The following is a 16,001-nucleotide window of genomic DNA, read 5'->3' as shown; positions in this document are numbered from 1 at the left end:
CACGCAGCCGGGTGTTTGGGAGGCTTCCCTCCGCCTCCAAGTCCAGCCTGACTCCGATTAATTAACAGAGCCTGCTGAAATCCCAGCCTTAGCTACTCGGGCTGCTCGCTAGCTGCACAGCTGTCTTCCACTCGCACTTGAGAAACTTTGTATGTAATGAGTATTAATTAGCTGAAAGTGAAGCACCATTTTCCAGGCAGGGGAAATTATCTGCTCTCTCTCTGCCCTGTAACAAGCCCATGTTGGGACGAGGCTGCAAAGGGAGCAGGTAGAAGTGGTTCCTTCTTGCTCTGCACATCTGCCACTTTTCCTATTCCGCCGCTTTTTCTGCCATCGTTCATGAGCACTTTGCTGCTGCCAGAGCTGAAAAGGCAGCAGCCTTCTGGAAGGAAGAGCTGGAGTCTTTCTGTCATTGCCTGCTACCGCCAGAGCTGGTCCCTGAGACTGTCCTGACCCTCAGATACACTGAACGGAAAGAGCTGCTGTCTCAGAGGGCTCCTCCCAGTGCCAGGAGCTGCTGAACAAGGGACCGGGCCAGAAGAGCACAGGCAATGGATCCTCCCCCTCCAGAAGTCCTCAAGACCAGGCTGGGCAGATGTTTGTCAGGACTGACCACAGATAACGCTGCCCAGGAGAAGAGTAGGGGATGGGGCATCCCCAAGCTCTCTCCTACGCCTGAAGCGCTACCATTTCATAGAGAGCATGCACAGCACAACTTCGTTGCTCCTGGTGGCAACATCTGCACCATGAACACGGCACCTGACACCAGTAACAGCAGCATGAAGGGCTTTGAGCAAACGCCCACCCAGAAAAAACTCACCAGGCCATCATGTCCTTCTGGGCCCGGAGCTGAAGAAATGTCACAGAAAGCTGAAGGCTGCAAAGGAGGGTGAGCATCGATGCTAAACTATTGATGAGCTAAATCTAGGAAGGCAGATCTGGAGCTCTTCACCACCAGTTGGGTGTCTTCAGCTCAGACCACTGTGCCAGCTGAAAACACTTAGCTACAACAGTGATGGGCGTTATAAAGAACCCCAAGATAAATGAAGGGAAAAGGTTACCTAATAATTACAGTCACTGCTACAGATCCAGCTGCATCCACGGCTCAGCTTGACCTTTGGGGACCAATGAATAATGCACCATGCTGGTGAAATCACCCTTCCTTGATAGACCACTGTTAGAAAAGAGCAGGGTGGCCTCTCCTGTTTGTCCTTTACTTGCTGCTAAGCTCAATTTCTTCATGTAAGAGGACCAGGAAAGTCAGAAAAATATCATTCCTGTTCCAAAATAATTCCCACTGTAATTTCACATCACTAAATTCCACAAACCATTGGTGCTCCAATGTCTGCCGCAGGGGCTGCAGCAGAGCCAAGCTGAGGTGAAACACTGGGTCAGACTAATCTCTCCGTCTTGGGACACCAAAAGGCAACCGCTCTCCAGTGCAAGTGGCTCAAGCTGCTGAGCACAACCCCATGCACGGATATGCATGGTTTTCAAAGCTGTAAAATCGATTGCAATCTGCCTGCTCTGCGTTGTTCGAGGCCGATCTCATCTTTAGCTTAGCCCATTTTGCATATCCAGGTCCTCACCCAAAGTGCAGAGCCTTCTTTGTGGACTTCCCCTGGCTCCAAGATCAGGTCCTACTAGAGCACACCCTGCGAGCAGCTCTCGGCCTGGCTGATGGTGCAGGGGCTCGGGGCAGGAGGCAGCACCACGGGCGAGAAACATCAAATGCTCTGCAGCAGAATGAGGGCGAGCTGGAGTTGACGGTACTCAGGGGCTCACTGCTGACATACGGGTGTGGGGATCCGCGAGAGGTCAGACCCTGTTTCAGGGCCAGAAAGCTGTTTTGGTCACTGGCTATCGGGGATCGTTCTGGAAAAATTCAAAGCAAACCTTTGCACCTGGTCAGGGAAAGCACGGGGACAAAGATCAAAAGGTATATTTGAAATCAGGACAGTAGAAGGACAGGCCCACCAACAGCTCTCCCCCAGTACTTGCTAGCGTTCACATGTTACGATATGAGTGATAAATGGCTGGAGGTCACAGAGCCTTTGTGCTCTCCCCCAGCTTGCCAAGAAGGTGCGTGACCAGCTTCTGCAGGTCTTCAGCCCGGACCACCGAGGCACGCAGCACTTCCTCGTGGCTGGCTTTCTCTTGACTGTTGTAGCTCATCACCACTTTGTTGGTGATGAGGGAGATCCCAAGGACTCGGAGGCCACAATGCCTGGCTACGATTACTTCTGGGACAGTGCTCATGCCTGCGGTGGGAGAGGAAAGGACCAGGATAAGTCAGGATTTACACCAAAACAAGATCTCCCCAAGGCTGCAAATCACCATCCTACCTTCAGCGCGTGCCCTCGCCTCCTTCCCCCACAGCGCTCTACTTCTGAGCTATGAAATAGTTAAATGCTGTGATACTTGTCAGGCTGTAATGGTTGTAGCACTACAGTCACAACCCTGCTCAGCACCATAAACCACCCACATCCGATTCCTGCGCGCTACATCTCTCTCCCCGAGACGTGTCAGACTGCTTGCAGCCCTGTTGCAGCTACTGATGCGCCGTGTCATTTGGCTCTTCTCCTCCTCGGCTAAAAAAGCCATCGCAAAGGCAAACGGCTTTGTGGGAAGCCGAGCTCCTTTCCTCACACACAACGAATCTGCAGATATTAATGTACCATGAGCTGCTTCAGCAACACAGGGGTCAAGTTGGAGGAATCACACAGATTGTGGCACTTGCTCTCCTTGTATGCAGTTGGGAAGGTATCCATAATTCCTGCCCCTGAACAACCAGGATGCTTACAGAGGGCTGCTTTGTACTGAAGAGGCACAGTGAAAATCCTTACAGTGTCAGAGTTTAAAAAATAATAGAAAAGGACTTTATTTCTGATTGGGCCTCACTCTGTCCTACTGAAGCCGAGCCGTCTGAGCGTGGGAGATGTGTGTTTGGAAAACAAACACAGCATTGCGCTGGGATCCCTGTCCTGGGCAGCCATAAGCACAGAGACTTTCTGCAGATCTGTCCTCGGAGCCTCACTAAGCCACCGCAGAACTGAGCAGAAATACACAGGGCTCATTTCTCCAGGCCCAGGAGACTGAGAGTCAAAGACTGCAGGAAGTCAGCCTTGAGCAGAATTCACTGTTTAATCCCTGCGCTCAGCCAACCCCAGCAGCCCAGGCAGCTTACCTACAGCATCCGCTCCCAGCGCCTGCAGCATGCGGCTCTCAGCAATGGTTTCGTAGCAGGGACCGGCCACCAGACAGTACACTCCTTCTCGGATGAAGTTCAGAAAGCCCAGCTCCTGGGCACTCTCCATTGCCAGGCCGAGTAGGTCTTGTTCGTAAGCGTCTGACATGGAGGGAAACCTCACTCCAAACCTGCAAGACAGGAAAGGGCAGAGCCACGCTGATGCTGCTACCGCTACCTTCCCCCACCAGCTGAGTGATGCTCAGCCTTTGGAGAAAAGGGAAACATTAAGGGCAGACCTGCCACCGATGTAATCTCTCTCATCCTGGCCTTATCATCAGATGCTTCTGACATCATGGCATTCCTGCTCGATCTGCTCACCCAAGGCCCTCAGCAAGCAGAGGTCACAGCTGTTGGAAGGTCAGGAGCTGTGTTCCTACCACACAAACCCTTCTGGAATGGTCTTCCCAGGGCCTCCTGTCTCCAGGGAGCACCGACAGCCAGTTTTCTTGCCCCATTAAATGTCACCATGGGCAGTTAAACATTGTCCACCAGACAGCTGCTGCCCTTTACTTCTCCTGCACAACAGCTTGTAGACAGGCTCCCCGGGGCACCAAGTCCCACAGGCTGTCTCCACTGAGGGGGTTTGAGCAGGGCCTGATGGACCATCGGTTGCTACGCTTAAGAATCGGGCAGCTACTAAATCAGCCTCATGACCAGGGATGCCCTGCGCTACAACAGCGAGGGCTGTTCGATCCCCGCGTTGACACCCACATGCTCGAAACAAACACAGAGCTGGATGCAGCAGACAGATCACAAGAGATTCGAGTCTTTCCCCATAACTGTCTACATCAGACCGGTCTGAAGGGCCTAAGGAATGACTTTCCTGGGAAGGCAGATGCACAAAGCTTGCTGATCAGAAGGCACATCCCAGGAAGGAGCATCCAGTTCCGCATTTGGTTCCTGGCACAGCACAAGCTTGGAGACTCTTCTGGGACAGAAGTGCAATCCAAACGCCCATTTGAGATGCCGCAGTAAGTTCTGCCTGTCCCTCAGCTGCCTCTCCACAGCATGCAGGGATCCTCGTAGGTCTTCCATCGCACCCGCTAGACCCAGAGAATGGGCACTGGATACTCAGCAGAGTGTCAGATGCCATTAGGCAAGGGCATCCCATCCTAGGTGTCCTCCTTCGCAGGGAAATGGGAAGAGTAGCACATGTAGGAGCTCCAGGGCCATATTTTAGGTAGCCTTCATTCTGTGCTTCAAGGCTGGGTTTTTCGCTTGCTTTGGATCTCAAGACGACAGCTCAGTCCTGTTCCTCACTGAGCAGACCCTGCTATTGACTCAAGGTGAGCAGGAGCAGATGGCCAAGAGCAATGTGCTGCTGCTGAGGAAATCTTGAAAATAAGCTCCCAGCCATGTTTACCAACTCAGTTCAGTAGAAGTGGACCAGGTCCCTCACCCAGGCTATTAAAGCTCCTGCTCATTTTCATGTTCTTCCAGATGAATTCTTAGGGCAGTAGGTGCCTTATTTTACATTTATAAGCACTAAAACGTTATACAAATAGACCCCAAACTTTTCCATCTGGTCTAAGGTAAAAAGTATTCATCCCCATGAAAACTGCTTCTCTTTCCTGAAGGATGGCCAGCAACGTGGAAGCCAATCTCTAACTTAGTCAGTTCAGCCCTCAGACTCTTGCAGTACATGCCCTTTCCACACAACTTCATTGCCTCTAGTTTTACTCTGCTGTGCTTAGATAAATCCTTCCTGCTGCTGAGCTGGACTGGACTTTAGGAGGGGTTTGCTCAGCTAAAGCTCCGCAAAGCTTTGAAAGCTGATTCGCAAAGACCTTTTGCCCGTTTTGATGCCTTAGTCAGCAGTACAAAAGTCACATCCCAGAGCACTGCAGTCTTCACCGGGAAGCTGCTCTCTGGAGGCTACGAGGCAGCTATGCGGCCTTTGAATGTTGTCCAGATGCAGTTCTTGTTCGGTTGGTGTTTCTCCGCCTGTTCCTGAGCGATTATGCAAGTCCAGAGAGCTTTAAACACCTCTCCACGTGGCTTCTGTGCTTTTGATCACTCTTTCCTCCAACCCACACAAATACCTATGAAGGTGTAAAGATGTTCCGCTTGCCATTAGAATCACAACACGGTGTTTATTTCTCCTGAGGTAGTTGCTAGCACCTTTCAGATTTCTTCAGAAGCAAAAGTCAGGTCTGATGTAACATTAGGAAGGAAATCACTTTAACTGGAAGCCAGGCAGACCACCTTATTCTCAGCCAGAACTTTCTGTCTGGAAAGATCCCAGGACAGTCCAGGTGCCTGCCCTGCAAACATGTCCTTTTTTCAAGACGAAGGTACCAACCCAACAAAGAATTCAACCATCTTGTTATCTAAACTCACACTCTTTGCTCATAAACTACCAGCTCCTGTACCACCTCCATTGCCTGTCCTCTGGCTTCACACACCTGGCTTTCATCAGGATTCTCTCTTGCCAGCTTGGTTCGGAAATAATTATTGCTGCCGTTATCTCCTTATCACAGTCCACCCTTTCCTTCCCACCACGAGGCTCTGGCAGCCCTGGATCTTGACTGCTTCCATGTTGACTTTCCTGACACCTGATGTGCTCTCCTTTGCTCAGCCTGAATGCCCAGTGGATGTATCTTCACGCTCTTTTTGGCCCCGTTGGAGAGCCAAGGGGCTTCTTTTAGTAAACACGGGCCCATCTAGCATGTCCCCTCTCAGTGCTATGACCTTGCTGGTGCTGGTTGCCTTCCCCCCTACCAGTCTGACAGTGCCTTGGAAGTGTTTTAGGATCATAGATTAATCTGGGTTGGAAGGGACCTCCAGAGTCATCTAGTCCATCCTCCTGCTCAAAGCAACTCTATGTCTGGTGGGAACTGCAGTCCTGGCATGCAGATGTGTTACAAGCTCCTCTGAGCACCATCCATAGGGCAAAAATCCTGCTACACAGGTAGGACAGGAAACCTGATTTCCCAGCTCAACCAGCAGCAGGTTACTCTTGTAGATCTAGAGTTCTCCCAAGAGGCTGCCAAGACAATCGTCGCTCAACGGACTGCTGCCTTCAGTGAATACATGATGTTAACAAAGACACCCCAGCTTAAGGACCTGGATACAAGGGTGGTTATCAGGAGATTTCGATGTTTTATGTCTGCCCTGCTATCAACCTACTGCCTGGCCTCTGTTGTATCAGTTCCATCACACCAGAAGTGGCTGTTGATAAACACAGGCTGGAGACACTGCAGTTCACCAGATCACTCAGTTAAGAGGAACTAGCAGTGGGTCTCTTTAGCAGATGATACAGCTAGCCATGTCAGGAGAAGGATCAGAAGCCTACTTTTAAAAAACAAAACCTTCTGGAGGTTTGTGTATAAACTCCTTATAGGCTTGTAAGAGTAAGCAACAGCCAAGGAAGGGTGCTTGGGGAAGGCAGGGCCGGTGGTACAGCACACACAGCTACTGCTTTAACTTCTCCCTCGTGGGTATCTGGAGTCAAACTCTGCCTCTCCGTAAATATATACCAGCAGGGGCAACTGGCAGTCCTGCCTACGGCCAGAGGAGGAAAGGATTAATTGGTAACACAAGGGGTGAGGGGCCAGCCAGGGACCAGGAAAGATGTATTTAGCTATAGCACCACTTGAACTCCAGTGCGGGATAGCAGAAAGTCAGGACAGGAGCAAAGGCCAGTAACAGACCTGTACCGGAAGACCAAACAACCTGCCATGCAGCTGCTTTAAGGCAGCAACGCTAATCCTTCATTAAACCATCAGAAACGCTGTTCTGCTCTTGCACGCTTATGGTGCCCAGTTCTGGGAGGGGGGATGCCTGCTTACCTCTCATCGTTTGGTCCTCGCAGTGGATTCTGCCCTCCCAAGCCAAACGTGCTGATGTGATCTCTTATGAGCATGATGTCCCCCACTTGGAAGTGGGGGTTCAGTCCCCCAGCAGCATTTGTGACAATCAAGATCTCTACACCCAGAATGAAGAAGACTCTGATGGGAAAGGTGACCTGCAAGAACCAAAGGCAGATGTGCAATGAGTGTTGCAACTAGTAGACTATCTACTACTACTACTGCAATTTCTGGACAGCTGACACGATGCAGAGAAGGGTCTATATGAGGCTACAGCGAGACAAAACAAGTTTTTCTCCAATTTTAAGTCTTCCTCCAATTTAAATAGAATTCTAAAGATTTTTAAACCCCTTAGAAACTAATCTTGAAATGAAGACCATTAAAATTCAAGCCCGCATGTCCTACAGCTGCACCAAGGTCAAAGAAACGTGGTACAAAGAATCTGCAGATAATTTTTCCTTGCTGCCAGGGTCTTGCAGAGATCAAACCACTGTCCTGACCGAAGTAACTACTTAGACACACGGACTTGGAGGGTAATTGATAAACCAGCTTTTTACAGCAATGATTAATTTTACAGAAGCATAGAGATTATTTTATTAATTTAATTTTATTCACATTAGTTCAATTTGTGACCTGCTTGTCCAAAGTTAAGCAACAACTGAGAACTGCAAAAAAAAAGTTAAAAAAAAAGAATTTTGAGCTATCAGGAAGGAATTGGGATGATATCTGACACCTCTAAAATGCTAAAGAAGCTGTGAGCAGAAATAATTTCCTAGCTATGGACATCACATCTTTAAGAAATGAGTTAATTTTCATGGACCGACATATTACGATAGACCTAGTTTTGCATCAAGTGCATTTAAAATAGTGTTGTTCTATAAAAAGTTGAGGGTGCCAAGTATTGCAGCTTCCATCCAAAAGCAAACTGACCTCAGCTACCAGTATAATATTAAAGCTATCCAAATAAAAAAGCACACACGAAACTATCAGCCAGTAAATAAACATTACTGGTGTTTTCTAACAGAAATGTACACACGTGCATGTTGGGTGATACTAACAATTACATATTCACATACTTTTGTATGTGAACTGAGAGAGTATTTGAAGTTACGCTAGCCAGAGAGTTTTTTCTAGGGAAAAAAAAAAAACCTATAAACTATAAAAATGCAAAAGAAGATAAAAATAGATTATTCTCACCACACAAAGTTTTTGGTTACTGATTTAAATCATGATGAAAATCACCGAGTTAAACTGTGTAAATTCATCTGCCTTGTACAATTTACTATTTTGCCCTGCAAGTATAGCGTGGCTTGCCACTCTGTGCAGCTTCACCTAGCAGAAGCCGACCACCTCTCGGTTTGAACTCCTAGTTTTATTTTTTGGGGAGAAATCTAAAATCTAAGCAAGCTTCATCGCAAGGGCACATTAAGTCCATCGCAAGGGCACATTAAGTCCATCGCAAGAGCTGACCTCCTGTAGCTAGATATCAAAGCAAGCAGTCCCTTTTGCATCTTTTACAACACGGCTCCCCCCATGTGAATGATTTTCTTCAGGAGAACTCACCGTGCTGACAGAGTGTCCCTCGTAATAGTGGAAGCGTCCCTGCATACAGACACAGGGCTGGCCATTCAGGTCTCCAAACACCAGCCTGCCAGCATGCCCTACAACTGGAAATTAATACGGTGTCACTTCAGTCGCAGGTCTCGAGGTCTTTGACTTGAGGGATTAGTGAGCTGACTATTTTTCATTACAACAGGGCTGAGCGTTGTGAAACCGGGAGCTCAAAGTTAAATAAATACCACAGCGCAGAAATACGTAGGTTATTTTCACTGTGAACACATATTTCACCACCAAGGGACTGGTTTGCAGACCAGTGCCCAGTGGTGCATGTTGACTTGAAGTGTTCAAGGCCAGGTTGGATGGAGCTCTGAGCAACCTGGTCTGGTGGAAGATGTCCCTGCTCATGGCAGGGGTGTTGGAACCAGATGATCTTTGAGGTCCCTTCCAACCCAAACCATTCTATGATTCTATCTCACTGTCAGGCTGTTGCAGGCTGCTGACGGATGGGTGGCCGATGCCCCGGGTTGTGCTAACCTGTGCTCCGTGGGAAGTGAGGGATGTCCTCATACGGAAAGACTATCTTGTTATCCAACAGATCGGCCAGACCTCCCAGTCCAGTTCCGCAGATGATGGCAGTCTTTGGGCGCTGGACGGTACGGGCACGTAACCAGTCTGCTGTTTCCTGATACACCTCGTAACTATTTCTGCAAAAGGAGAAGAGGTCAGCAAGGCTATCAACCCATTCAAAGAACAAACTTCACAGGATAAAAGTCCTGAAAACGAGCACAGAAGAATAAACTTCATTAAAACTAAAGTAATAGTAGCTTCACTGTTACTGTTGAAGAAGTTTCACTTCTAACCTCCTGTATTTTTACCCCTGGCCAGAGGTATATCATTTGAATCCTCTCTGCCGGTTTCATTCGATAGTGGAAGAATGGCTAATGACGCCTAGACCACAGAAGCATCAAAAGGCATAACCACTCCTGCATCTGATGGGCTCTGGTCTCCCCCGAGTTACCGCAGGCATGCAAAAGTACAGTTAGACTGAGAAATCGCAACTTCTCTGTGTGCGCGTGGGGAGGTCCAACCTGTGATGGGGAAATACAAGATGACAGAAGTCCAAGGGCTCCTGTACAGCACATCAGTTGTGCTGACGAAGGAGTAGACACTATCCTCTGCAACAGGCAAACTACTGGGACACGGGGCAAGCGTCATCTACAGAGATGGAGAACCCAGTCTTCAGAAATGTGGAGTGCCATCTGCTCCCAGTGCTTCCTCCTGAGGCCAGTAACACATCTCCAGCATCCACCTTCTCGATACCTCAAGGCTTCAGTACAGAAGGCTAACCATGGAGATTTTATTCTCAACACCTTACGGTTTCAGTACAGAAGGCTAAACGGAGATTTTGTCCATCCTCTCCTCTCCCCACCTGCAGTCTAGTCCTAGGCAAGAGGCCCATGGACATCAGTCTACATCGAAAATTAAAGCCAGGAATTTGGGCTCCTGGGCTTCTGCTGTCTGATTCAAGAGAAGAGCTGCTCAGACAGCTTGGCAAAAAACACATCTTCTCCAGCGCTGAGGCACACTGCTAGAAGGTGGGATAGAAGTTGGCATTATATTGCCTATTGCGTATCTGTCTCGTGAGAAGAGAGGGAACTTCATTTTTTTAGGCCTGTCAGTCCAGTATTCATCATATGCATTAATCACAGTTTTGAAACACAATCAATAGCAGAATAATCCCATAATCCTGTTTCCAAAAGGACAATGCAGATATCTTCTGAAAGTCAATATCAAGGTTGATTGGAATCTCTCTTCAACAGCAAGGGTACTGATAGCATTTCTTGGTGGCAACTCAAGCGTTACTATCGATGAGTAGAATTAATGACTGTATGGTAGAAGACTGGGTCGCACAGTGAACCAACACAGGTAGTGGCAGCAGGTTCTCTGTATGAAAACTTGATCTGCTTACTATGGGGTGAGTCTCGGATACTGTGAGGTTGAAGGTGATGTAAAACTGACTGGAGATGCTGATAAGCAGTCACACTGCTTCAGGATTTTTTTTTTAATCAAGTCTTTTGTTTCCAGAACAGCAAACCTTAGCCATGTTGTGATTCTGCTCCCTGCAGCCTTAGAGGACACACAGAAAAGCTTTCAAAGCGGTGCTCTGCACTCCAGGAGACCTCAGACCATGGATGAAGAGCATTTGACTGTCAGTGTGCAACTGGTTCCTCTAACTGGAGTATCAATTATCCAAATACAGGATCTCAGCTCTGTTTCTTCTTGCTTTATACTGACAAGGTAGGTAGTTATTGCACAGGGATCTTCTGTGAGCTCTTTCATCTCCCAGCTGTCCAGCTCTTGCTTAAGTCCTGTCTGATACATCAAACTTATGTTCCTAGATACAAACTATGACATCAAAAAGTGTACCCTGAGCTCCTGAAATAAGCAAAAGCTATGGTAGTGACATCAATGAAGCCCACACCTGACTGACTATATTATCCCCTGCTCCCAGAGAAAGCTTTAAAAGTGCTTTGCATATCTCAGTGAATGTTTCCCCCCCAATTTCTCTGTTGAATAACTGTAATCCTTGTTTAGAAATTAGAGGGAATCAGGAGAATTTAAATGTAATACCCGAGCTTTTGACATATCTGCGGCAGGCATGAGAAAAGATCGAGGTCACCAGGATCTGCTCTTCCACTTAACCACTAATCCCCCTTTTTTGGGTATTTTTTAAGAAAGGTGCATACACCCTTGAAAAACAGATTAAGAAATGGATATTATTCCTATATTCCCAGAAAATTTAGGAGCATGGAATGAATCTGATTCCATGTCTGCTGAAGATATAGGGATTGACTGAGCTGTGCTGAGTCTGAGGGAATTTTTTTCCTTCTAAACAGAAGACGTTAAAATATTTCTTATTCAAAGCAGTAAAACTCCACTGCTGTGTAACTCTCCTTTTCCAAAAGAAGCTTCAGAGGGCTCACAGGGGCCTTGCAGAGCCCTCTCCATCCCAAAGGCTTTGGACACACCAGACCTGTCCCTAGTGCCGATAGCACAGCAATGGCAAAAATAATTTGCGGTGCCCTGCTTGCAGTATTTAGTTTTCAGAAGTCTTCTGGATGCATAGCATCAAAGGGGACCAGCAGGCAGCGATCATTTCCAAATACAAAGGAGATACCTGCTCAGCGGGGGCGGAGTGGGTGTTTGACCTACGGGTCACCAGATGCACCATTTAGCCTGGAAGCGCATGAGCCCAAGGTCTGTGCAAGATTTTTGACAGCCTGAATTAATACACGTAGCACAAAGCCCTCTATAGCTCCTCCATCTCCAACAATGCACACCTAATAACAGTGCTCAGAAGCATTGCTTTGGATTAAATCACAGGATCAGCTGAAAACACAATCCCCTTTCATTGTGATTGCTGTCATCCAGGGGAGAAATGCGTCTGTTGCAAAACACGGGACTGTCATCAATGACGGATCTTTTATGGCAGGAAAAAACCCCCACCCTCACTATGTGTCTAAGTTGGTTGAAAGTAATCCCATGTAAGAAGCAGACATATTCCAATAAACAGATAAAGCGCTACATTTCAGAGAGGGGCACACCGCCACATGTATTCGCAGTCTACGCCTCTCCACACCATGCTATTTGCCTCTTCTGGCCCATAACCTCTCCCAAGGTCACCCGCTCGTTGCCATATTTCGTAATACCAGCATCTGACACAGGCATATGGCCAGATTCCTCTTCAATAATACGTTTACTTCCGAGCGGCACCTGCCTGACATTTGAGTAGCCAGAAGGCAGAAGAAGAAAACAAGGCAAGGCAAAGCGATACAATTTCACCAGCCCCTTCCACCTTGGATGTTTGCGCATCCCCTATTTCACAGCACCTTACCTGTCTTCCTCAGCATAGGCCATCCTCCCCCTCTCGGCTTAATCAAAAGAAGGGTTTTATTTGACCAAAGAGCAGAGGCCCACTGAACCTGCCGAAGCTGCTCCCGTCTCTGGCGGTGAGTCAGGGAGGTGTGTCCCAGCTTCTCCCTGCTTTCCCCTGAGCATCTCTAATCCCCGGGTAGGAGGGGCATGTTCAGGACATCTGCTTTCCCGGTCTCACCCCCATGACACACATGCTCTAGAGCTCTGCAGAAAGCTTACACGCACGCACACGTTCTAATGCAGATAAAGCCCAGAAAGTTCACATGCGCGCAACACCGCTTTTCAGCAGCCGCCCAGAAAGGAGCGGCCGACAATGGATTTGCATCAATTTGCACACTCTTGCATCAACTGGGAACCAGCTAGCAGCTGGAGTCACCTGCTCCTTTGCAATTCATACCCCTGGGAGCATGGCGTGAGCTCACCGGGTGTGTGCAGCCTCTGCAACATGACCCGCACGACCTACTGCTGCAATAAGCAACCAGACTTTTCCATCTCTCACATCGTTCTCTTCCTGTTCTTTCATGGCAACCAGAGGCAGCATCCCATGAGCTCCCCCCAGGTTTTTGTTCACATTTAATTACCTCACTCAGCTCAATAGGAAATCCTGTCCTTGGATATGCTAAACTTCTGTTCAGCTGATTACGTTATGGAAGACACAGGAAAAAAAAAAAATCAGGGGCGCGACTGTCTGCCCCTGTAATTTTAGCTTTGTTCTCTATCGAAACAAAGCTTAAACCAACCTTGTCATATGCGTGTCTGTGCAACAGCATCTGATTCCAACAACTGATGTGAGCCACGTTTTACAGAGCCATAGAAGTTTCCAAGACAATCAAGTGCCAAAAAAATTTGAAGAAAATCAGTGCTGAGTAGAGCAGAGACCTTACACACCCCAGGTAAAAGGCTACAGCTACAATACGCATTCACAGCTTACTAGATCCAGAAGGGACACACGGCATTAGAATTCATAAATATACCAAGCAGGGAGAAAGCTTCAGTTAGAACTTGTCAATTCCTAGGCAATCAGCCAGAGATTAAAAAAAAATTAGAAAATTGGGTGGCACCAGTTTCACATCTCATGATATTGCTTCTGTTCACGTTTGCTTGCTGGTCTTAAAGACCTCACATCAAACATCCCCAGAAAACTCTCTCAGACAATGTCAAAGTCAAACAAGGTAATAAATGCAGCAAGAAAAGCCTGGGCATTTTTAGAGAGAAATATACTTTGTGTTGGAAAACAGAAACCCACAGTGTCCCCCTCAATGCCAGCACAGGCTGGGCGTCCACAATAACCAGCAGGATCTAAAACATCAAATTCTGTTGGCAACAGGTATTTGCTGAAAGATACAACTGGCACTGAAGAAACAGAAAATGGATCTGAACAGAAACCATAAGTGCCCTTTCCCCTCGTGTTCTTGACCTTCTCCCTCTCTTCCTTGTGTTCCGACTCCCGGTTATTTACTTTCGCTTAGAAAAGTTAACAAGCCTCTACTACAAAGATCAGCAGGTCGGAGTGCCACCCATCGCTGTGCTGGCGTGGCACATCTTGCTTGCCCTTCACTGGGGGCAGTGGAAATTCAACATTAAGGGTCTAATATTGCTCTATCAATCATTTTCCCTTCTATTCCCTCTTTCTCATTCTGTTTTCATCATGTTGCCCCTCCTTTTTCAGATATACCCCCTTTTTACCACTCTCTCTCATTCTTGTCTTTCCGAACCTCAGTCATCTCTCTCTGTCTCTGCCTGTTCTGTGCATAGTCTCCTCTTTTTCCTCAGCTTCGGTTTCCTGTACAAAGCACAGCAGGCTGACATCAGCGCTGGTTTTAGGTAGATTCAATTGCATCAAACCCTGTGTCCAGAAAAAATTAATTTGAGCATTGAGTGCATTCATGCCAACAACACCGCAAAGAGGAATAGAAAAAACTAATTAAGCTTCAGCTCCTGTACAAGTACTCCAAAGCAGATCTATCTGAAAAAATAAGTTACTGAATAGACTGCGGAATCCTTAAGAAAGAGTATTGACAGTCTTCTGTCCTGAAAGGATCTCGGTCATCTCTCACTCCTTCTGTACCTATGTGCCTGAAGCAGATTGTATCTATAATCCTGATCTTACTGACTTGGGTGTCATTCAAGTCATGTTTCTGCAGCTAGAACTTCAGGCACCACAGGATGCAGACACAATCACCTGAAATAATTTTATAACAGCGCTTTACATTCCTACAGCAATTTCTATCTAAAGAAGTGTTGTGAAGTATTTTGCAAGCATTTCGTCAAAACACTTAATCAATGCTTTAGGCTAAGTCTCCCACCCCCCTGTGTGCTCACATTATCACAGCATCAAATTATCTTGTAGTCTTCTCATGTGTACATCACCCTTTTGGGGAAGGGGACTGAGCTGCAGAAGGATTCAGAGGGCGTCTACACAGCAGAGACAACTCAAGTCAGCCTTGCCCAGGAGAAAGCATCCCCCAGCAAAGGCCTACAGGCATCGCCATGCCCTCATGGGCACGGTGCTCACCTTCATCTCTGCCTGCCAGGCACGTCTTCCCCCATTTCTCTTGTACTTAGAAAAAACACGATTCTGCCTCACTGTTTTGGAGGAAGGTGAAACGGATGAACCATAGAAAGATTTTGCTTTGCTGCTGCTTCTCTAAATTGCAGGTTCCAAGTTTGATTCAAAAATTACTAAACATATCTTAAGAACTAATCAGAATTTTTGTAGTAATTTGGAAACTCATTGTCTGGGCCATTTGTTTGTACGCTGGCTATCCTAGACAGCCACAGAAGTGTTAGCAGCGAAGTAAATAAAATCAAATCATATACCAGGGAGGTTATTCCCCTACAGATAATTTTAATAGAAATCTCTAGGAAGATCTGCCTGAAGCGATCCATGCGCTGCTTGTTGTACATCTCCAGGAAAGAGACCTCCGACCATAGCGAACGTGGAAAAGGGATGACCAGGGGAACAGCAAACCAGATGCTCAAACAGCTCGTCGTGGTTAGCTGAGCAAAATGAAAACGAAGCAATGCTCCCACGACAGCCTGCAAATGTTGCCATGGAGGCAGGAGAGATACAGAAACTTAAGACAGGCACCAGGGAGCTGGGGAGATGCATATTCGGTTAGGCTAGACATCAGAAAAAATGTTCTAGCTACCCAAAATGCACAGCCCTCTAGCAAGAGCAGTGGGAAATTAGGCTTTTAGGATGGAGATCAGTTCACGTAAAGCATTGTATGACTGTCACTGGCAGGGCAGCAGACACAGCGCTCAGAAACTGTATGCCAGCTCTGTAAAAGCTCATGACCTTTATAAGACTCGGACAGAGAAAGCGACTTGATCAAATCCGTGAACAAACGATACCACAGAAATTAGGAAAAGAGTAGAGATGTCTTAAGACCAGCCAACATCTCCATCTCCCAGCTCTAGGACAGGCTGGCGTTTGTAGAAAT

At 47.4% G+C, this 16,001-nt stretch overlaps 1 protein-coding gene across 1 annotated transcript; it reads right to left on the bottom strand.

The window, feature by feature from the left end:
- Positions 1-1,818: 1,818 nt before the first annotated feature.
- Positions 1,819-12,582, bottom strand: PNP (purine nucleoside phosphorylase). Its single transcript, XM_009933652.2, has 6 exons — positions 12,515-12,582; positions 9,154-9,323; positions 8,623-8,726; positions 7,042-7,217; positions 3,188-3,378; positions 1,819-2,261 (listed from the first exon to the last, which is right to left on the bottom strand). Exons 1-6 carry the CDS (start codon positions 12,535-12,537, stop codon positions 2,044-2,046), a joined length of 882 nt encoding a protein of 293 aa, XP_009931954.2. The 5' UTR covers positions 12,538-12,582; the 3' UTR covers positions 1,819-2,043.
- Positions 12,583-16,001: the final 3,419 nt, after the last annotated feature.

The sequence above is a fragment of the Opisthocomus hoazin genome, chromosome 12, assembly GCF_030867145.1.
Source record: "Opisthocomus hoazin isolate bOpiHoa1 chromosome 12, bOpiHoa1.hap1, whole genome shotgun sequence".
Taxonomy (NCBI): domain Eukaryota; kingdom Metazoa; phylum Chordata; class Aves; order Opisthocomiformes; family Opisthocomidae; genus Opisthocomus; species Opisthocomus hoazin.
Note: the sequence above shows the minus strand (reverse complement) of the source record. Positions and strands in the feature narration are given on the sequence as shown.